The sequence below is a fragment of the Babylonia areolata genome, chromosome 25 (genome assembly GCF_041734735.1).
Source record: "Babylonia areolata isolate BAREFJ2019XMU chromosome 25, ASM4173473v1, whole genome shotgun sequence".
Taxonomy (NCBI): Eukaryota; Metazoa; Mollusca; class Gastropoda; order Neogastropoda; family Buccinidae; genus Babylonia; species Babylonia areolata.
This window is the reverse complement of record NC_134900.1, coordinates 38886696-38908999: the sequence shown is the minus strand read 5'-3', so window position 1 is coordinate 38908999 and position 22304 is coordinate 38886696. Positions and strand designations below refer to the sequence as shown.

Sequence of the window (22304 nt, the reverse complement as noted above, 5' to 3'; positions counted from 1 at the left end):
TGTAGGTATGGTGATGCAATGTGTGTAGGTTGTGTGTAGGTATGGTGATGCAATGTGTGTAGGTATGGTGATGCAATGTGTGTGGTGATGCAATGTGTGTAGGTATGGTGATGCAATGTGTGTAGGTTGTGCGTAGGTATGGTGATGTAATGTGTGTAGGTATGGTAATGCAATGTGTGTAGGTTGTGTGTAGGTATGGTGATGCAATGTGTGTAGGTATGGTGATGCAATGTGTGTAGGTTGTGTGTAGGTATGGTAATGTAATGTGTGTAGGTATGGTGATGCAATGTGTGTAGGTTGTGTGTAGGTATGGTGATGCAATGTGTGTAGGTATGGTGATGTAATGTGTGTAGGTATGGTGATGCAATGTGTGTAGGTATGGTGATGCAATGTGTGTGGTGATGCAATGTGTGTAGGTATGGTAATGCAATGTGTGTAGGTTGTGTGTAGGTATGGTGATGTAATGTGTGTAGGTTGTGTGTAGGTATGGTGATGCAATGTGTGTAGGTATGGTGATGCAATGTGTGTGGTGATGCAATGTGTGTAGGTATGGTGATGCAATGTGTGTGGCTACGGTGATGCAATGTGTGTGGGTATGGTGATGCAATGTGTGTAGGTATGGTGATGCAATGTGTGTGGCTACGGTGATGCAATGTGTGTAGGTTGTGTGTGGGTACGGTGATGCAATGTGTGTAGGTATGGTGATGCAATGTGTGTAGGTTGTGTGTAGGTATGGTGATGCAATGTGTGTAGGTTGTGTGTGGGTATGGTGATGCAATGTGTGTAGGTATGGTGATGCAATGTGTGTAGGTATGGTGATGCAATGTGTGTGGCTACGGTGATGCAATGTGTGTAGGTATGGTGATGCAATGTGTGTGGGTACGGTGATGCAATGTGTGTAGGTATAGTAATGCAATGTGTGTAGGTTGTGTGTAGGTATGGTGATGCAATGTGTGTAGGTATGGTAATGCAATGTGTGTAGGTTGTGTGTAGGTATGGTGATGCAATGTGTGTAGGTTGTGTGTAGGTATGGTGATGCAATGTGTGTAGGTATGGTAATGCAATGTGTGTAGGTATGGTGATGCAATGTGTGTAGGTTGTGTGTTGGTATGGTGATGCAATGTGTGTAGGTTGTGTGTTGGTATGGTGATGCAATGTGTGTAGGTTGTGTGTTGGTATGGTGATGCAATGTGTGTAGGTATGGTAATGCAATGTGTGTAGGTTGTGTGTTGGTATGGTGATGCAATGTGTGTAGGTTGTGTGTAGGTATGGTGATGTAATGTGTGTAGGTATGGTGATGCAATGTGTGTAGGTTGTGTGTAGGTATGGTGATGTAATGTGTGTAGGTTGTGTGTAGGTATGGTGATGTAATGTGTGTAGGTTGTGTGTTGGTATGGTGATGCAATGTGTGTAGGTTGTGTGTTGGTATGGTGATGCAATGTGTGTAGGTTGTGTGTAGGTATGGTGATGTAATGTGTGTAGGTATGGTGATGCAATGTGTGTAGGTTGTGTGTAGGTATGGTGATGCAATGTGTGTAGGTATGGTGATGCAATGTGTGTGGTGATGCAATGTGTGTAGGTATGGTGATGCAATGTGTGTAGGTTGTGCGTAGGTATGGTGATGTAATGTGTGTAGGTATGGTAATGCAATGTGTGTAGGTTGTGTGTAGGTATGGTAATGCAATGTGTGTAGGTATGGTGATGCAATGTGTGTAGGTTGTGTGTAGGTATGGTGATGTAATGTGTGTAGGTGTGGTGATGCAATGTGTGTAGGTTGTGTGTAGGTATGGTGATGCAATGTGTGTAGGTATGGTGATGTAATGTGTGTAGGTATGGTGATGCAATGTGTGTAGGTATGGTGATGCAATGTGTGTTGGTATGGTGATGCAATGTGTGTAGGTATGGTAATGCAATGTGTGTAGGTTGTGTGTAGGTATGGTGATGCAATGTGTGTAGGTTGTGTGTAGGTATGGTGATGCAATGTGTGTAGGTATGGTGATGCAATGTGTGTGGTGATGCAATGTGTGTAGGTATGGTGATGCAATGTGTGTAGGTTGTGCGTAGGTATGGTGATGCAATGTGTGTAGGTATGGTGATGCAATGTGTGTAGGTATGGTGATGCAATGTATGTATGATAATGCAATGTGAGTGATAAGAAACTCAAGGGAGAGCTGGACAGTACAAGGTCCTCAGAGAAGCCCCCCTCTGTCAAGTGTTTTGCCCCTTAATTTCTTACACTCTAAGATTCGAACCCATGCCTCCAGGGTGCTTCCCACTTCAGGACTGAGTCACCTTTCTGGCAGATGTTTTAACCACTGAGCCATCGTGTGCCTAGTTTAAGTGGGAAAATTTAATCCTTATAAAGTTTACGTTCATTCCTCCTCGACCAGATCCAGCTGGAACTCTTTTCTGCTGCTTCTGCCATTGCCTTGAGAGCCCTTGTCCTCTCTCTGCCAGAAATCGACAGCTGTTTCATGCGGCTGTAGGCAGATGCACTTACAAACCCTCTAGCACCAATCTCCATGGTGAGGACTTTGGCCTGGGTGCCAGACTCTCTCAGGCTGCTGGCTACACTAGCATACTTCTCGGTCTTGTAGATGTGGGCTTCCTCCATTCTGCTTTCGTATGGCACAGTGAGGTCAATGTGAGCATGTACGATAATGCAATGTATGTATGTATACAGTCAGCTGTCTGTATGACCATCAGAACAGAAGAAAAGGCAACTGTTGTCCAGACAATCTGGGCTAGAATTTGATTGTAGTAGAGAGTATCATGTCCAAGCTAAATCCCCACTTTCTTGGCCAAGAGGGTTTTAGGAAAGTCAGCGTTGGGATGGTTCCCAAAGACCAACTAGTCCTCAAGGCTGCAGCACTATGAGCCAGCAGAATCTTGCCTCCTAGTTTGAGAGTTACACACACACACACACACACACACACACTTTACACATACACACTCACACACACACGCTCTACACATACACACTCACTTTACACACACACACACACACACACACACACACACACACATATATATATATATATATATATATATATATATATATATATATCCCCACTATGTTAAAGAAGACACACACAGAGTGCTGACTCACTCTCTCTGGCTTGGGGGGCTCTGGAGGCATCTCCTGCTGGAGCAAATCCACCAGACTGGCCTGGGCCTCCTGCCATTGCTTGTTGTAGTAACTGCAACACCACGCAACCTTTGTTAGTGCAACACCACGCAACCTTTGTTAGTGCAACACCACGCAACCTTTGTAGTAACTGCAACACCACGCAACCTTTGTTAGTGCAACACCACGCAACCTTTGTTAGTGCAACACCATGCAACCTTTGTAGTAACTGCAACACCACACAACCTTTGTTGTAGTAACTGCAACACGACGCAACTTGTGTTGTAGTAACTGCAACACCATGCAACCTTCGTTGTAGTAACTGCAACACCACGCAACCTTTGTAGTAACTGCAACACCACACAACCTTCGTTGTAGTAACTGCAACACTACGCAACTTGTGTTGTAGTAACTGCAACACCATGCAACCTTCGTTGTAGTAACTGCAACACCACGCAACCTTCGTTGTAGTAACTGCAACACCACGCAACCTTTGTAGTAACTGCAACAGCTCACAACCTGTGTTGTAGTAACTGCAACAGCTCACAACCTGTGTTGTAGTAACTGCAACAGCTCACAACCTGTGTTGTAGTAACTGCAACAGCTCACAACCTGTGTTGTAGTAACTGCAACAGCTCACAACCTGTGTTGTAGTAACTGCAACAGCCCACAACCTGTGTTGTAGTAATTGCAACAGCTCACAACCTGTGTTGTAGTAACTGCAACAGCTCACAACCTGTGTTGTAGTAACTGCAACACCACACAACCTGTGTTGTAGTAACTGCAACCCCACACAACCTGTGTTGTAGTAACTGCAACCCCACACAACCTGTGTTGTAGTAACTGCAACAGCTCACAACCTGTGTTGTAGTAACTGCAACAGCCCACAACCTGTGTTGTAGTAACTGCAACAGCCCACGATCTTTCCTGCACCTTGGATATGTGACAAACTGGGCTAGGTTGCATAAGCCATTTTTGTAGCGCTATGTTTGCATAGCATTAAGAATGTTCCTTTGTCTATGGAATTAGTGTAGAGTTTGGAACGCCCTTAATGCTAAGCATACATGGCTGCTAAGGTTGCTCATGCAACCAAGCCAGGTCAGGACTTCATGTGTGTGTGTGTGTGTGTGTGTGTGTGTGTGTGTGTGTGTCTGTGTGTGTCTGTGTCTGTGTCTGTGTGTGCCCAGAATTTGGGAAATGTTGTTTTCTCTATTTCATTGATGATGAATGATGATGGGGTGATGACTGGTGGTGCTGCTATCGGGGTCCTTTTTGCTTCAGACTATTTGACAAGGCTGTTACAAAAAAGGTTGATGCCAGTAAAATGTCCCATAGCCTTTAATGGCCATTGGGACGACAAATTAATATTCATTGCTTCTAGGGCTTGGCATAGCAAGGTGAGGACCAGGCATGGCAAGGTGGGGCCAAGTCATAGCAAGGTGGGGCCCAGTCATAGCAAGGTGGGGCCCAGTCATAGCAAGGTGAGGACCAGGCATGGCAAGGTGGGGCCAAGTCATAGCAAGGTGGGGCCCAGTCAGATTGACTTATCAATCAAATGCATACAGCTATATAAATATTTTTTGAGAGATTCATACGGAATCACAAAGGATAAATCTGGATACTTTCTTTTATAAGTTTAGTTGAGACATCATACATTTTTATATACATGTAAAGTCTATTTAGAGCAACCACATAATATCTGAATTTCATAGCTTCCTGAGTATTCTTACCTGTTTTTCCCCAGAGCTCTCTTCAAGAAATTCTTGATACAATTTTGAAAATGAAAATGTTTTCTGATATTGTTTTGATCCACAGTCCATAGGATATTGGTAATAATTGTTTGTCATACTGTCAGCTTCTTTCTTTCCTCTTTCAAAAAAAATCTGCAAACATTCCTCCCTCATTCCCCCACTCCGGGGCCCCTCCTTTTGTCCCCCCCCTCCCCCCCCCCCCCCCCCACACACACACACATTCACTGACACACATGCATTTACTCCTTGACCAATCTCAGACCCCATGACAACCCTCTGTATAATAATAATTATTATTAAAAAAAAAAAAAAAAAAAAAAGTGGAAAGGAGACCCAGTGTTTGACACACACCAACAGACTTCTTCTTCTTCTTTCCCTTGACTACCGCCTTCATCATTATGAAGATTCTGTAGACTATAAGGGGGGTTTGCGTGTTTTGTGGATTCATGTGGTAGGGGTTTCTGGGCCAGGGGATGGGGGGGTGAGGTATGGGGGGGGGGGGGGGGGGGGGGGGGGTAGGGGGGGGGGAGGTAATCAGATTCGGGATTTGAAGCCTTCCAGGGTTATGCTGAGAGCAGTCTCAGCAGGAAGGCTGTTCCAGTTTGATACTGTTCGAGGGAAGAAAGACTTTTGCCTGTACAGCGTCCTGCAGTTGGAGAGGTGGTATGCTGCTGGATGCGATCCTCGGGTCCCAGTGGATGCTGAAGGATTTTGAGAGGGCTTGTGGCATGTGTTGATGATAAGACTGCCGCTATGGAACTTATAGAAGTTAATCAGTCTTGCCTTTCTCCTTCGCTCACTGAAGGAATCCAGTGAAGAGTTTTTCTGTGCACACTCCTGTGACTCATCAAAGAAGAAGAAGGAGAAGAGGAACAACACAGTGAGGCCCACACCGTCAAAAGACTTATCGATAAATTGTAAATTATTTTCAGATCCATTCATGCTGTCATTGTGACGAACAGTTTGCAAAGACAACAGAAAGTCTACTTACGTGTGTGACATGATGCTACACAGGAAAAGTCATCAGAAACAAAATTGACAGGCGTTCAGAATCTACGCGAACGTATTTAAAACCCGGGAACACAAAAGCGTGCTGGTTACATCCGATTTTCAGACACGGAAAAGTCAAAATCGGCAGAGGAAACACTACACTTTCGCAGGCCCTAACCGCGACCCGCCATCTTGTTTGAGATGCTGCGTAACTGAGCAACGTGATCTCACACACAAAAGCGAGAGGCAGGGAGACTTGCATCAACGGAAGTCGGAAGTCGAGGTGTCGAAAGTTGTCCGGTTGAGTTGAGGTAAGACCCGAAGTTATTTCTGAATTTATTACTCATACTTCTGTGACTTATAACGAATGAAACGGCCGCACGTAAAGCAGTTTATTATTTTATCAGTTCGCGCGGATAGTTAAAGATCTGCATGACCTGCTTTGGGTGTTTCGAATGAAGAATTTCAACCCTTGTTGGAAAGCAAACAAGTTGCCGCAGTTGAGCTGAAGACTGCAGTGCCACAAGCAAGTTAGATCAACTACCCACTTGATTGACTTCAGTCTGCAGTAGCTGCTTTACTGCTTGTGAGCAGTGTGTTTAAATTGAGGCAATTAGAGCGGTACTTATGATAATGTGATTGGTTAATATCTCCTGATGCCTGCGATAATGTGACTGTGGATGTGTTCGTGATTCTGTCTTCTGTTTGTGTTGTTGAGGTGTGTGGAGAGGAGGGAGGGAGAATGGGACTGATTTTGGGGTGTTGTAGTTCATATGTTGTACTTGTAGTTGGGTTTTGCATTGTTTAGTTTTGATGTACGTAAAAACTATTTGGTTTGTGGATATTCGAAATGGTGTTTGGGTGTTTTCTGTGGACATTGATTTACTTTAAGTATGTGCTTTTGAATCAATTTGATGCAATGTCTTGTCATAATTTGTCATGTCTGCTGATTTAGTTGGACCAACGTTAATGTTTTTGTGGATAATAAGTCATAAAAGAAATTGGGGGGGTGGGGGTGGAAGTATTTTAATTGCAAAAGCGCTTTAGACAAAATAACGTGATCATTAGATTAGGCACTATATAATTATGAATAAATTCTATTTATTTATTTATCATTGTTACTATTATTTATCACTATCAGTGAAAGTATTCTGTTTCTCCCTCAAATAACGTTTAAGAGTAGTTGGGGTGCCGCATTGAAGAGCTGTTCATCAGATCCTTCCAGGTTGGTCAGAATGCAGTTGAAGTCAAGGAAGGAAGGTCTCTTGGTAGTGTGTCAAAGCCAGGGTCTCTGCTAATTGTTTTCCCAACCTTCCAAAATGTTTGTTAATCTACCATTTTTTTTCTTTCTTCTCTTCCAATTTCCATCTCCCACTCTCAACAGTTCCATGGAGAATTGTTTATTATATTTGCATGACGATTGGGTCTTGTTATAATATATGGCTTTAGCAGTGCAGCTTTTTTTTTCTTCTTCTTTTTAAAATTTTTTAACTGATCATCTGATGTCAGTAGATGTTCATGTGCCATGTGCTAGACTGCTACTTGGTGGTTTGGCGCACTTGTTCTGTGGTGTTACAGTCAGTAAGTCAGAGTATCTGAATTCTGATGTTTATTATCACGCGATAATACATTACATTGACTTGGATTCTTTTCAAATCATCTGTGAAGGTCCATGTTTCCTGTGTTTATACTAATATGCGAACTGAGGAAGATGGAATATACCAGTGCACAAAGGAATCTGATTTTGTGTTTCATCGAGATGTTTTTGTCCTTCCAAACAGGTTTCGAATTCTTACATTTGAATTATGACAGTTTACTATTTTTAAGTTAATGAGTTATTGATTGTGGAATGATGGCCTTGTAGTAATGTGTCCACCAAAGAAGCAAGAGAATCTGAGATTGGATGTGGGATTGAATCCCACAATTGCCAGAATTTCTTCCTCCAGTAGACCTTAAGTGGTAGTCATTATGCTGGTCATTCCAGTCAGATAAAAAATTGAGGTACCATGTGTAGAATGCACTTAGCGCACATAAATGAACCTGTGCTAACATGAGATTTGTCCCTGGCAAAGTTTTGTAGTAAAATCCACTCAAATATGAGTATGTGTGTAATTGTGACTAAAGCCTGAATTACTCAAGAGGCGAATGATGAGCAACTAAAGACAGCTGTCAGTAGCATCTACCCCAAGATAGGCAGTGTGTTGTGCAGAAGACTTTGTGTTTATAAAGCTCTTGGTGCTTGTTTTCTGAGTGAGGATAGGTGCTACGTAAGTACCCATGTATAAAAATTAAAAAAAGAAGGGAAAGCAACAACAAAAGATGGTATCCCGTAAACTTAATTAGTTAATACTTTGTTTTGATTACTTCTAATTTTGATTTACCGCCATTGCAAAGTTATGTGCGTCCATAAAGAATGAAGTTTGTTGTGTCAGGCATAACAGTTGGCTCTCTTCCTTGGAATCAAAATGGACCCTCCTTACTGCCTGTGAACAAATTGAAGGGTCTTATTCCCGGTGAAGACTTGATGTGGCAGAGTCAGTCAGCAGTTCCCCCGTGGGGATGCGGAGGGTCTTTCATTATAAACAGCATCCCTGCCCTTTGGAAAATCTGTGCTAGAAATTTTCTCTTTTCTACCAGTACCACTTTCTTTGTTTCTGCCTTTTTTCTCTCTTCACTGTTGTCTCCTTTTTACTGCCTTCCCAGTCAATTCCCCTTTCTTTTTTCAAGCAAGCCTTGACACTTCTGTCTCTTTTCTGCAGTCTATAATGTATTATCTGTGCTGTTTTGATTTGGCGATTAGGTAGTGAGATGTAAACACTGGGATGGGCACTAGCTGCCCATTCTGCAGTGTTGTCTGCCTATATGGCCTTTTGTATGTATTTTTTGTTTGGCTTTGTCTTTTTCACAATTTTTTGTAATCTTGGGATGATAAATTAAGCAGAATGGCTGGTGTCCTCAGCATGGCCTAGTCTTATTTGCCGTAAGGAGCTAAATGTTTGGGAAACTGTGTCATGAACTGTGTTTTGTGGGTTTGTCTTAGTGTTTTTTGTGTGTGTTTTTTTTTTAATGTGACAGTTTTGTGTTAATGCAGTTGAGCATTTGTGTGGTTGGACAGTCCTGATATGGCCCTGTGTGGTCGGCTGGTCTTTAAGCAATAAGAACAAGAGCAAGTCAGCAGTTAGATTTCTGATCCAGTGTTCACCAGTTGTCCGGATTTTAGGCCAGTGTCAGCATGGTATTGTGTCCCTGGGGGAAAGGCACTTTACTGTCATTTTCCTCACTCTACCCAGGTGTGAATGGGTACCTGACGTAAGTTAGGGAAGTTGAAATATCAGAGGAAGGAGAGGATTGGGCCCCACCTTCCTATGCCAAACTCTAGACACAGGCAATATGAAATCACTGACCTGATGGCTGTTATAGGCTATGGGACTTTTATTTCTAATTCCTCTCACCCCCATTCTTTGTAAACTTCTGTTTATAGTTTTAATGACTTGCATGCTCTTGTGTGTTATAATAATAATTACTCTTCTCTTCTATTGTAAGAAATTGTGGACATTCACAATAAATACAAAATAGGAGAATTTTGAATTTTTGGCTGTTTAATTAAAGTCTATTATTTAAAAAAAATCTGCACACAGCTTGGACGCTGACCAAACAAGAGGAGAGTTAATCGAGGCAGTCAGGATCAGGGGGCCGTGACAAAGCTTTATCAGGATGAAGACGCTGCAGTGGACTTTCGCAGCCACCTGTCTGTACGTGGAGATCGCCATCATCACTCTGCTCCTGCTGCCCTTCATTTCACCTGCCAGGTAAAACACACCTGTCCTACATGTTGATTCCCAGTGGCTTGTTGTCTTTGAAACAGAGTTCATCTGTAAGATTGTGATGTCAGTGACTTTTTAACTTGTTTTAACGTTTACTAGTTCCAGTTCCAGTATCAGTCTTTTGCTTTTGATATGCAGAACTTTCCAATTTCACTTCTTTTTCTGAAGAAGCCAATTTGCCATTTCATCAACAAACCTTGGGTAAATTATGACACCCCCCCCCCCCTCCCCCTTCCAAAAAACAACAACAACAACAACAACAACAACAACAACAAAACACATCATTCTAAATGGTTTATTGACTACCAATTGTGATTATTAGTACTTTGCTATTTAGTATATTTCTATTTGATACATATTTTGTAGCCTAACAGTTTGTAAAGAAAGATTAATCTTTTTTCACACCCCACAGTATTTTACAGCCTTCTTCAGTTTTCAGTTTATAGACTCAGCAGTCACTGTTTGTTGTATCACCATACCATAGTAACTGTTCATGATTATCAGAGTTGTTTGAAGTGCTCTGTGACAAGTTTTCCATCCTCAGCTGTACTCTGTAAACATTAGATTATTAATGTCTGCAAGTTTTCCATCCTTAACTGTACTCTGTAAACATTAGATTATTAATGTCTGCAAGTTTTCCATCCTTAACTGTACTCTGTAAACATTAGATTATTAATGTCTGCAAGTTTTCCATCCTTAACTGTACTCTGTAAACATTAGATTATTAATGTCTGCATATAATTTTGTTTCCAGATGGCAGAGACTCTTTCGCTCCAGATTCCTGGCAGGCTTACAGAATTCTGCCAAAATCTACTTCAGAATCTTCATTGCCATTCTCGTTCTTCTGTTTCTGGGTAGGTTTGTCTCGCATGTTTTTGTTAATGCTATGACTGAGTATTAAGAAATTTAATTTTCCTTTCTTGGCTGTTAAGATTTGTATATTGTATTTGATATTTTCTTCAAGTTGTTAATGTGAGCTATATTATTTAGAAGAAAGAATAGAATAAAAGAGATGTAAGCAGTTGTCTTTATAAGCGGTGAGCAGCATACTACTTCACTAGAACCTGCACATTTTGTTAAGGTCATCATTGTAAAAAGATGTCATTTCCACTATGATTAATGCAGATGTCATCATTGTAAAAAGATGTCATTTCCACTATGATTAATGCAGATGTCATCATTGTAAAAAGATGTCATTTCCACTGTGATTAATGCAGATGTATTTCACATATTTGTTTTGTGCTGAATGACTAGGCTTGAATATTCAGCATTAATTGGTTCAGTTGGTTCCTTTGGAAATAGTGTCACCTACCTGGCTCTTTGTCATCTTCTCTCTACTTTCAGTGATGTTATAAAGATATGACTCGGGGATGAAAATGAACATGAACGAAACCTTTTTTGAATTATATATATGCATATATTTTTTATAGAGTCTGTGCGTGAGGTGCGAAAGTACTCGGAGCCGGCCATCTCTGAGGACATTAAGCACTACACGGAAGCTCAGAACCTGTACCACATGAAGCTGTTCCGAGCCCAGCGCAACCTCTACATCGCTGGCTTCGCTCTCTTTCTCTGCTTGTATGTATATTCCTTCACTGTTTGTGTATGGAGTGACTGTTTTTGGTGGTTGTTTTTTTGGGTTTTTTTTTTTCCTTTTCATTGTTGTTTTATTTGTAAGTGAATCTATACCTCTCCAGTGTAAGACTTCCTTTAGCTTTCCGGTGGGTGGACAGTTATTTGGATTGTTACCCTCTGAATTCTATTTAGTTTAGGATACAAAAAACAAGAAGAAAAAATTATGATCCCACTTGGGAGAGGAGAAGTTGAGTACTTAGACTCGTAGAGTCATCAAAGCAAGTGGGTTCATAATTTTTTTCTTCTTGTCTTTTGTATCCTGTTTTGAAAGAACCCAGGCAGTCGAACCCTTTTTTATACTTTATTTATTTTATATGCAGATTTGAAAGCGAGCACTATCATTATGATTTGTCTTGTATTTTCATCACAGCAGATGTCTGTCTGAAATTCAGGCTGCTCTCAAAGGGTAAATGTCTCACTACAGTGCAGTGCCTTCCCTCTTTTTTTCTTTTATCTGCCAGCTAGTGTATTGAATTTTTCAACTGAATTTTTTCAGGACAGCCATTTTGTTGCCGTGGGTTCTTGATTGTGCACTAATTGCATGCTACACATGGGACCATGTTTTATTATCTCATCTGAATGATTAGCACCCAGACCACCACTCAAGGTCTAGTGGAATGGGAGAAGGATTTTGATCCTGTGCACTCAGATTCTCTCGCTTCCTAGAGGATGCCTTATAACTCGTCCACCATACCACTGTTAGTAGTACGTGTTAATGCTTGCCAAATAAGGATGTATATTTAACAAATTATTGTACAAAAACATCATTACCTGATAATACAGCAGTTCATTGTTAGCTTGTGATGCTGATTGATGTTCGACCCTAAGTGAAATAATTCAGTGTTGATTAGTGCAGATTGATAATTTGAATAAATCAGCATTGATGTGTGGAGATTTGATCATTCTGAATATGTTTCGCAGTTTTAACATATATAAAAAACCTGTTGAGGTGGGAGTTTGATATCAGTTGAAGTGGAAAGATGTTAAAACTAAAGAAAGAGATGTTGGATAATTTAGACTTCTTTGATTGACCCTGAGCCAGAGTGTGTTTTAGGCAGTTGAATGAAAAAAAAAAAGATCAAGAACAGAAAAGAAAATGTAATCATAACAATAAAAAACAAATTCCTTGAGACAAGGGAGTCAGTGACTTTTCGACATATCATGACAGGGGGTGTAATGAAATGCTGGATATTTTTCTCCTTCTAAAACAAATTTTTTTAATGTTGTTCAGAGGATGCATACTAATTGCTGTTCCCTTCCTCTGACAGCATCATCGGCCGGTTGGTGGCGCTGATCGCAGCACAGGCCACACTGCTGGCGGAGAGTGAGGCTGCCAAACGTCAGGCAGAGAGCGCCACTGCTGCCGCTCAGCAGATGCTCAACGAGAAAGATAACTCCAAGAATGATGTAAGACATCATGGTACATGTGTGTGAGTGTGTGTTTGTGTTTCTGTGTATTGTTGTATTTTATTGTATTTGGGGTGTTTTTATGCTTACTTCCTTTGACATTGTTGGACTGAAGTTCTGATTCAACATGATAGATATTGTTGCATCCTCCATGGCCCAAAAGGGGCAAAAGGATGACTACTTCTTCTTAGTTCATTGGCTGCGATTTCCATGTTCACTGGTATAGTGCATGAGTGGACTTTTACTTGTATGACCGTTACTGATCCAGCCAAGCAGGCAGTCATACTCTTGTCTTCATGGGGTGCATGCCAAGTATGTTCTTGTTTCCATAACCCATCAAACGCTGACATGGATTATGTGATCTTTAACATGCGTATTTGATCTTCTGCAAGGATATACACAGAAAGAGGATTCAGGCACTAGCAGGTCTGCACATCTGATGACCCAAGAGATTGGAAAATGTCCAGCACTCAACCCACCAGGCTCAGTGACCAGAATATGAACTTGGGCCCTGGTATTGAAAGTCCAACGCTTGAAGTGTAACCATTTTGGTTGTTGTGCCTGTCTTTGAATCTTTGAGTAATGTCTTTCGTGAGATGTTCAAGGATATAGAATGGAAGTTGGCTGCAAGCTGTCTGTCAAAATTTAGAATGACATCCAAATTTTTTTTTCATTTGTTGTTGAAAGTCACCTGTCAAATTGATGTGCAGACAGATACATGTATACATGCGTTGCAACATGTGTATGCCAGATAATACTGTATAAACATGCTTGTACTCTTTCTCTCTCTCTCTCCCTCTCTCTCTCTCTCTCTTTCTCTCTCAAACACATACTCACTTGCATACACACACATATTACATAGTTACAGTGGAAAGTCATGCCCATTGAACTAATATCAGTGACATCTGCATTTCCTGGTGTTACTGCTTGCAGAAACAGGTATTTATATTGTCTTTAACAAAAACAGAGTTAGAATAGATAAACCACAAAACTTTGGACGCCTGGGATAACCGTAGCAAGAGAAGTATAGTATTGCCATTATTGCAAAGATTTTTTTCATTCTGAAAGTTACATAAAGTGATATTCCAACAGAGTTACACTGAAATTTTAGACCTGAGTTTGTGGCAGTGCGTTGAGACATGTATGTCACATGCCCTCACAGTGACCTGGACACATGCAGTAGTGTTCAGTCACACAGGCATAGACAGGTGATGGATTCAGTTCTCTCAGTAGGCTGTGGTTAAACATTGGCAGAGCAAAGAAGACACCCTGGCCAAGGGAGACACAGGGGACATCAAGGACTCCAGCAAGGACGCTGAGGCTTTGAACCAAACCAGAGAGCAGCTGGAACAAACTAAAGAAGGTGAGTGCGCTTGCTGGTTCCTCTTTGGGTCAGCTCCACATGAAAAGTGGCTTGCCCCCTCCTCCTTCCCCTGATCTTTTTTGATGTGTGCTTGTTAAAAAAAACAACATGTCCATCAGTTTACACTTTGTGGACAGCTCCAACCCAGAGTTGAATGTGTTGTGAACTCAGATGAGGAAACTGTCGCTGAAATACATTATGCAAAGAAGCTAAACCCTTGTCATGTGGTGCCAAAAGTCCATAGCATCATCGTTATCATCCTCATCCTCAATCCTCTTCCGATATTATAAGTGGACAAATTGTCTCCAATTCTGTGGGGCAGTTCCATGATCTGCTCAGGGAGGGAGGCCTCACTGTTTTTTTCTCCTTCAGCTTCCATGCATGTTCAACTTCTCATCATTGTACAACACTAAACTCTAATGGCAAATTTTTGTTGTGCACTCTGAGCTGTAATGTCTGATTTTGTTGTGTGCATAGAGCTGTACCATGCCAAACTGTAATGTCTGATTTTGTTGTGTGCATAGAGCTGTACCATGTCAAACTGTAATGTCTGATTTTGTTGTGTGCATAGAGCTGTACCATGTCAAACTGTAATGTCTGATTTTGTTGTCTGAACAGAGCTGTACCATGCCAGACTGTAATGTCTGATTTTGTTGTGTGTATAGAGCTGTACTATGTCAAACTGTAATGTCTGATTTTGTTGTGTGCACAGAGCTGTACCATGCCAAACTGTAATGTCTGATTTTGTTGTGTGCATAGAGCTGTACCATGTCAAACTGTAATGTCTGATTTTGTTGTGTGCATAGAGCTGTACCATGTCAAACTGTAATGTCTGATTTTGTTGTGTGCACAGAGCTGTACCATGTCAAACTGTAATGTCTGATTTTGTTGTGTGCACAGAGCTGTACCATGTCAAACTGTAATGTCTGATTTTGTTGTGTGCATAGAGCTGTACCATGCCAGACTGTAATGTCTGATTTTGTTGTGTGCATAGAGCTGTACCATGTCAAACTGTAATGTCTGATTTTGTTGTGTGCACAGAGCTGTACCATGCCAAACTGTAATGTCTGATTTTGTTGTGTGCACAGAGCTGTACCACGCCAAACTGTAATGTCTGATTTTGTTGTCTGAACAGAGCTGTTCCATGCCAAACTGTAATGTCTGATTTTGTTGTGTGGTCAGAGCTGTTCCATGCCAAACTGTAATGTCTGATTTTTTTGTCTGAACAGGGCTGTTCCATGCCAAACTGTAATGTCTGATTTTGTTGTCTGAACGGAGCTGTACCATGCCAAACTGTAATGTCTGATTTTGTTGTCTGAACAGAGCTGTACCATGCCAAACTGTAATGTCTGATTTTGTTGTGTGCACAGAGCTGTTCCACGCCAAACTGTAATGTCTGATTTTGTTGTCTGAACAGAGCTGTTCCACGCCAAACTGTAATGTCTGATTTTGTTGTCTGAACAGAGCTGTTCCATGCCAAACTGTAATGTCTGATTTTGTTGTGTGCACAGAGCTGTACCATGCCAAACTGTAATGTCTGATTTTGTTGTGTGCACAGAGCTGTACCACACCAAACTGTAATGTCTGATTTTGTTGTGTGCACAGAGCTGTACCACGCCAAACTGTAATGTCTGATTTTGTTGTGTGCACAGAGCTGTACCATGCCAAACTGTAATGTCTGATTTTGTTGTGTGCACAGAGTTGTACCATGCCAAACTGTAATGTCTGATTTTGTTGTGTGCACAGAGCTGTACCACGCCAGACTTGAGTTTGAATCCATGAAGAAGCAGGCCCAGTCTGTGACCTCAGAGTATGACAGGTTGTTGGAGGAACACACCAAACTGCAGGTAACTGATGCTGTGCTTTGGGTTTTGCTTTGTCTTATATATATCTGTGTGTGTGTGTGTGTGTGTGTTTGCAAAATCATCCATTTCTTTTCTTATATATGTTTGAAATTTTGAAATCTGTAAAGTGTAAGCAGTTCTCATGTGTTGACATATCAACTACCTTTTTACAAATAAATATTAGAAGGTTTTTTCGAGTGGGAGCATGTGTGAAAGAAAAAAAAAATGACCTTTTTATATGGTGAAGCAAAAGCCAATCTCAGTTGAAGTGAATGTGGGCCATGCATGGCTAACAAACACTCTGTCTCCTGTGTGTGTGTGCAGAAGAAGCTGTCAGTGTTGCAGGGCTGTGCAGAAGGATCAGAAGCAAAGAAAGACAACTGAGCGACCCTCTGTGTGATCTGCTTCACAGCGTACATGACAGACTGACTGACAACTCATCATGGCTTGTGGTCTTTCTGTCACTGTGTCTGGTGTTACATGACAGACTGACTGACAACTCATCATTGCTCTGGTCTTTCTGTCACTGTGTCTGGTGTTACATGACAGACTGACTGACAACTCATCATTGCTCTGGTCTTTCTGTCACTGTGTCTGGTGTTACATGACAGACTGACTGACAACTCATCATGGCTCTGGTCTTTCTGTCACTGTGTCTGGTGTTACATGACAGACTGACTGACAACTCATCATTGCTCTGGTCTTTCTGTCACTGTGTCTGGTGTTACATGACAGACTGACTGACAACTCATCATGGCTCTGGTCTTTCTGTCACTGTGTCTGGTGTTACATGACAGACTGACTGACAACTCATCATTGCTCTGGTCTTTCTGTCACTGTGTCTGGTGTTACATGACAGACTGACTGACAACTCATCATTGCTCTGGTCTTTCTGTCACTGTGTCTGGTGTTACATGACAGACTGACTGACAACTCATCATGGCTCTGGTCTTTCTGTCACTGTGTCTGGTGTTACATGACAGACTGACTGACAACTCATCATTGCTCTGGTCTTTCTGTCACTGTGTCTGGTGTTACATGACAGACTGACTGACAACTCATCATTGCTCTGGTCTTTCTGTCACTGTGTCTGGTGTTACATGACAGACTGACTGACAACTCATCATTGCTGTGGTCTTTCTGTCACTGTGTCTGGTGTTACATGACAGACTGACTGACAACTCATCATTGCTCTGGTCTTTCTGTCACTGTGTCTGGTGTTACATGACAGACTGACTGACAACTCATCATTGCTCTGGTCTTTCTGTCACTGTGTCTGGTGTTACATGACAGACTGACTGACAACTCATCATGGCTCTGGTCTTTCTGTCACTGTGTCTGGTGTTACATGACAGACTGACTGACAACTCATCATTGCTCTGGTCTTTCTGTCACTGTGTCTGGTGTTACATGACAGACTGACTGACAACTCATCATTGCTCTGGTCTTTCTGTCACTGTATCTGGTGTTCTGGTCCACTTTTCTCCAAGCGTGGATGAAGATGACAAAGGTGAAGTAAACCGGTCGTTTCATCTGGGGACTGTTTTGCAAGTGAAACGTGTGGGCAAAAAAAGGAAGTGTTGACATTTACACGTGTATGATACTGGGGTAGTTCTGATACTGTGGCCAAGGCAGACTTGGTCAGTGTCAGTGTGACATGTCTGACATTGATATTCACAGGCACAGCCAAGGTGAACCTTGGGAGGTGGGCTTTCCCCAGTTTTGTTATCTATAGAAATGTGTATTCCTTCAGTAACCATGCTTTCGAACAATCACTGCAATGATCTCTTCATTGTTGGCACGAAGTAAGTGTAAAGGAAGCAGACTTCATCGTCATGGTTTGCTCAGATGGGAATGAATACCTATCCTGACTATTCATGGGAATGTTGTGTATTCCTTAAGTAACCATGCTTTGAAATAACTGCTGCAAGGATTTCTTCTCTCACCAAAAAACAGTTGTTTGAGAGGGGGAGGGGGGGGGGGAGAAGTCTGGATATGGTGTTCTTGAATCTTGAACAAGTAATGAATAAATTTTCAAAAATGATTGATAATTTTTTTTTTAATGGATGTAAGTAATCTGAACTTACATCAGTGATCTACAGAACAAGAAATGGCACACAAAAAAAAAAACCACCAAAGAAATTTGACATGTAGTTTGCTGTTTTGTTTTTATTTTTGTTAAAGAAAGGGAGCTGTAACAGTTGCTACATTAATCATACCACTCTCCCGAACTAATTATCTGTCACAGTAACATTCTTTGCCGTAAAAACGTTTTTGTTTACCTTCCCGATTGAATTGACGCAAGAACAAAACTATGCAAGGATACCAGAAACATATTTCATGCAAATATAATGTAGACAAATAAGATATTCAAAGCGGACAGTGCAGTACAACTTCATTTTTTTTTCCTCTTCCCGTTTGCATCTGTTGTTGAATTGTTTTATTCCAGCAGTAAGGTCCTGGGTGTTGTGAAAAAAATGGTCACTAGTTACTATGGAAACAAACTGGATGTCCAGCTGCGATCACATTACGTTTATGCCCAGTGTATTTATCATTTATATCAAACCTGATTGCCGTAATGGAAAATGGGCCTCATGGTATATACTTCTCAACTATCAGGCTGTGTCTGCTATATCATGACAGTTTAAACTGATGTATGGGTTTGTTTTTTGTTCTTTCACTAAATTCAGCCAGTACCTGTGGATTTCATCCGTCACAGTAAACTAAAAGAACACTTATTGTGTATGTTCAAAGATGGAAGTAAACTAAAAGAACACTTATTGTGTATGTTCAAAGATGGGCTGAACTTACTAATTTAGATCTATTCCACACTAATGGTGTTGAGCACTAATATATTGCCTATTAAAAAAAAAAAAAAAAAAAAAATTCAAAGAAGCATTCTTGCTAAACCAACTTAAAAGTCTTGAAGTTAGTTTAATCCCATTCATGTGAACAGATTAAATCTAAAGTAAAATCGATAGCGGACAGGTTGTGATGTCTTGACTTATGAAAGAAATATTGGTAGCTTGTGATTGTTACAAGATTTGGTGAGTTTGTGTGGACATAAAATAAACATAGATGTTTGGCAAACAAAGAAGAGCTGTATTTTTCTGCTCGGTATAATTTTTATTTTATTTCATAAAACAGACACTGGCAGGAGGCATCTGGCTCAGTCCTCCAGTTCATAAAAAAGAAGAAATTATTGAAAGAATGTTGGATTTGACAGCATCTGGAATGTAGCATTGATACATGCAAACTCTTTCCATAAACAGTCCAATCCACTTTATCACAAGACTTCTTTCAGTTGAAAATACCATGAATGATACTGTTGTGACTGGGGAATTGTCACATTTCATCCAAAAGGAGGGGGTGTAAAAGAGAAAAAAAGGGAATACAAACTGAGATAGTATCTCACTGCTTCAGTGTAAACTTTAAGGAGGAATGTGGCAGAATGGTGAAGACGCTCAGCTGCCATTATAGAGTGTGTTCAAAGCCCGCTGTCGCCCTTTCTCCCAAGTTTGACTGGAAAATCAAATTGGGCTTCTAGTCTTTCAGGTGAGGCGATAAACCAAGGCCCCATGTGCAGCACACACTTGGCGTACTGAAAAAGAACCCATGGCAACAAAAGTGTTGTCCTCTGGCAAAATTCTGGAAAGAAAATAAATCCACTCTGATAAGCACACAAATATATAAGCATGTACTTAAAGCCTGACAAGTGCGTTGGGTTATGCTGCTGTCAGGCATCTGCCTAGCAGATGTGGTGTAGCGTATATGGATTTGTCGGAACGCAGTGACACCTTGAGAAACTAAACGTAGCACTCTAAAGTAGTACGCTTTGGTGTTGATGTTCATGTATGTATTTAGCATTAAGTATATGAATGTGTGAGTAAATATATGGGTTGTTTGGTTTTTCTTTTTTGTACTTTGGTCATTTCTTCCACTTTTGTAATTTTTTGAAAAGTTTATTTTATTTTGTATTATTTTAAGATATGATGATTAAGATGTATTATGGTTTCTCTTCTTTACTCTGTTGTGTTTATTGTACTTTCCATTATCAATAATGTACGTATGTTAGATATTTGATTAGAATAGAAATGTTTTTAGAATAAAAAAAAATAAAAAAAAGAATTGTTGAGGGCATCCCGTTCCCCTGCCACCAGAAGGTTAAAGGGATGGTGATAGGAATCAGAGCCAGACATCCCACCATTGCTTATGGGGAACTGTGCCAAGCACTTCCTACATGTACTGCTACAGCACAAAGCCTTTGGGACTCGCCATCATGTACATGTAGCCTGCTGCACTAGGATTTTGTCACTGGTCGTCTGCTTTTATTTTCATTTGTCACTGTGAAAATGAAAAACACTTTCCATGACCATAACCTTTTGAGACAGGGAGATGACTGGATTTTCTGTCTGTCGTATAATTACGTATGTTCTGTGCATGTTATGGGAAGGTTAGTGTCACCATTTGGTGGACTGCGAGTACTGGTCCTGAATTGAGCAAGAAGTTATACAAGTGGATGAAGTTGGGAGGGGCAGGGTTCAAGGTTTGGGGATGATCTTTTGATCAGTTTCACAACAGCCTCAGATTAACAAGACCTGCAGCAAGATGATCTGCTTTATAGTGTCGTTTTCTGTTCAGTTAATTATTGTGTTCGAGTAAGTGGGTATCTCTCACATGCGAGTCTTGAACATAGTTGAAGGCCTCACAATCACATGTGGGTCTTGAACACAATTTAAGGCCTCACAAATGGGTATCAATCACATGTGAATCTTGAATCTTGACTGCTTTTGGCTGCCATCCACCTGTCCTTGTCAGTGACAGAGACAAAGACTGAGGATACCTTGAGGTCATTGCACCCTGTCCCGTGCAGAACTCAGGACTGATCCAGGCTGTTGTAGGCTGCAGGGAGGATGTGTCTCCCCTGGTCTTTGCTAAAGGTTGGCTTGGCGGCTGTGGTGTTTTTCAGTGGCCTCTTTCACACCCACTGCAGAACTGTATTTGTAAAAAAAACAACCCCAAAACACCAATGTTGTGTCCAGTTGTGGACTGATGCAATATATTAAAGAGTTTTGAACTGGACTGATTTACTCACAATGGGTTTGGCAAATGTTATTGTTAAAAAGTGTATTAAAAAAAAAAAAAATCCACTTTTAACACCCACAAGACTTGCTATTGAATTTTTAGCATGCAGATCAAAACCATTTGTCCTGATGTGATACTTGTGATATTTTCCTCTTTGTAAATATTATGAAAGGACGGTTTTTGTTTGTTGTGAATTATAACATGTGTAACAGTGGAGTTTTTGAAATATACACACTGCCACACTCACAGTATGTTCAGTTTTGTGGAATGTTTGTCATTTTCAGGGGGTGCAATTAATAAATTTTCCAGCCAGTGAGTGGAGCACATCTCTCGTGTGATTTACTGGATTTATGTTTCAGTCTTGTGAACTCCAGGTATGTTGATATTATCGTTACAAATAATTGATTAACAGGAACAAAATGATAAACAGAAGCTTAAAAGCATTTATATTATTTATCCTTTATGATTATGGAAATTATGGCGGATTATTGGGGAAGATATTTATGTGATGCATGAGTGCAAATAACACTTCTGGAGACTGAAAAAAATGTTTAACCTCTTGACTGCGCTGTTGACGTACGGCGTACGTCATGAAATGTCGCTCACCAATGCTGTATGGACGTGCGCCGTACGTCATGTTACAATGTTCTATGTTTCGAGTCCCGCATTACAGAAAATACAGTCTGCTAACCATTAAATTAGCTCCCCTGAGAGCTCTTTATCTCCTGAGTTCCATAAGCTAAAATTATTCATTGGATTGTCATATTTATGGCGAAAGTTTTGCAAGTTTGTACGAAGCTCAAGTTGTGTTTGCAAAGCCATGGCTGAACGCAGACAAACCCCAACACTTGCACTTGTATTGAAAGAATTCTTTCGCGATGCAAACAGTAGAGATGAAGATTGTGGACTGAATGAGACAGAACTGCGTGAAGTTGATGCTGAAGACGCTGATTTTGACAGTGGAGGGGGGTGGGAGGTGGGAGGTGGAGTTGCTTGACGAAACTGAAGACAGACAAGCTCAGCTGATTCAAGATGCAGGTGGGTGTTTACGAGGTTTGTCAGTTTATTATTTGCTTTCCGTTTGTTGTAACAGTGAATATGACTGCATTGTGTGTGTTTTGAATGTGTTAGCTGTGGTAAGTGGCTACGTCAGTCACTGATCAGTGTGTGTGAGTGAGAGAGGGTCAGTCACATGGGTACTGTGTCTGACCATCACAGCCCAAGGGGGCGTGGCTTGCTGGCTGGCTCATTGTTGATGACAGCGTGTGTCGCTCGCCT

General features: G+C 41.1%; 2 protein-coding genes across 5 annotated transcripts in view; one reads left to right on the top strand and one right to left on the bottom strand.

Annotated features, from left to right (window-relative positions):
* The window catches only part of LOC143299831 (dynein regulatory complex protein 11-like), a 44948-nt gene extending 38896 nt beyond the window's left edge, over nt 1–6052 (bottom strand). Inside the window, 2 exon segments of the mRNA XM_076613316.1 lie at nt 3110–3200; nt 5870–6052. Coding sequence (XP_076469431.1) covers nt 3110–3200; nt 5870–5880 — 102 coding nt within the window. The 5' untranslated portion in view covers nt 5881–6052.
* Nucleotides 6053–6123: 71 nt separating this feature from the next.
* Nucleotides 6124–21272, top strand: LOC143299980 (B-cell receptor-associated protein 31-like). 4 transcript variants are annotated; one of them, XR_013057593.1, is made up of 9 exons: nt 6124–6179; nt 9507–9677; nt 10446–10546; nt 11123–11270; nt 12596–12734; nt 13989–14097; nt 15844–15944; nt 16266–16385; nt 16449–16462. XR_013057593.1 is itself a non-coding variant. In XM_076613538.1 (8 exons), exons 2-8 carry the CDS (start codon nt 9583–9585, stop codon nt 16323–16325), a joined length of 753 nt encoding a protein of 250 aa, XP_076469653.1. In that variant the 5' UTR covers nt 6209–6454; nt 9507–9582; the 3' UTR covers nt 16326–21272. The 4 variants fall into 4 exon arrangements, 1 of the variants encoding a protein (XP_076469653.1); XR_013057594.1 differs by lacking the exon at nt 6124–6179 and adding an exon at nt 6208–6398; XR_013057592.1 differs by lacking the exon at nt 6124–6179 and adding an exon at nt 6208–6454.
* Nucleotides 21273–22304: the final 1032 nt, after the last annotated feature.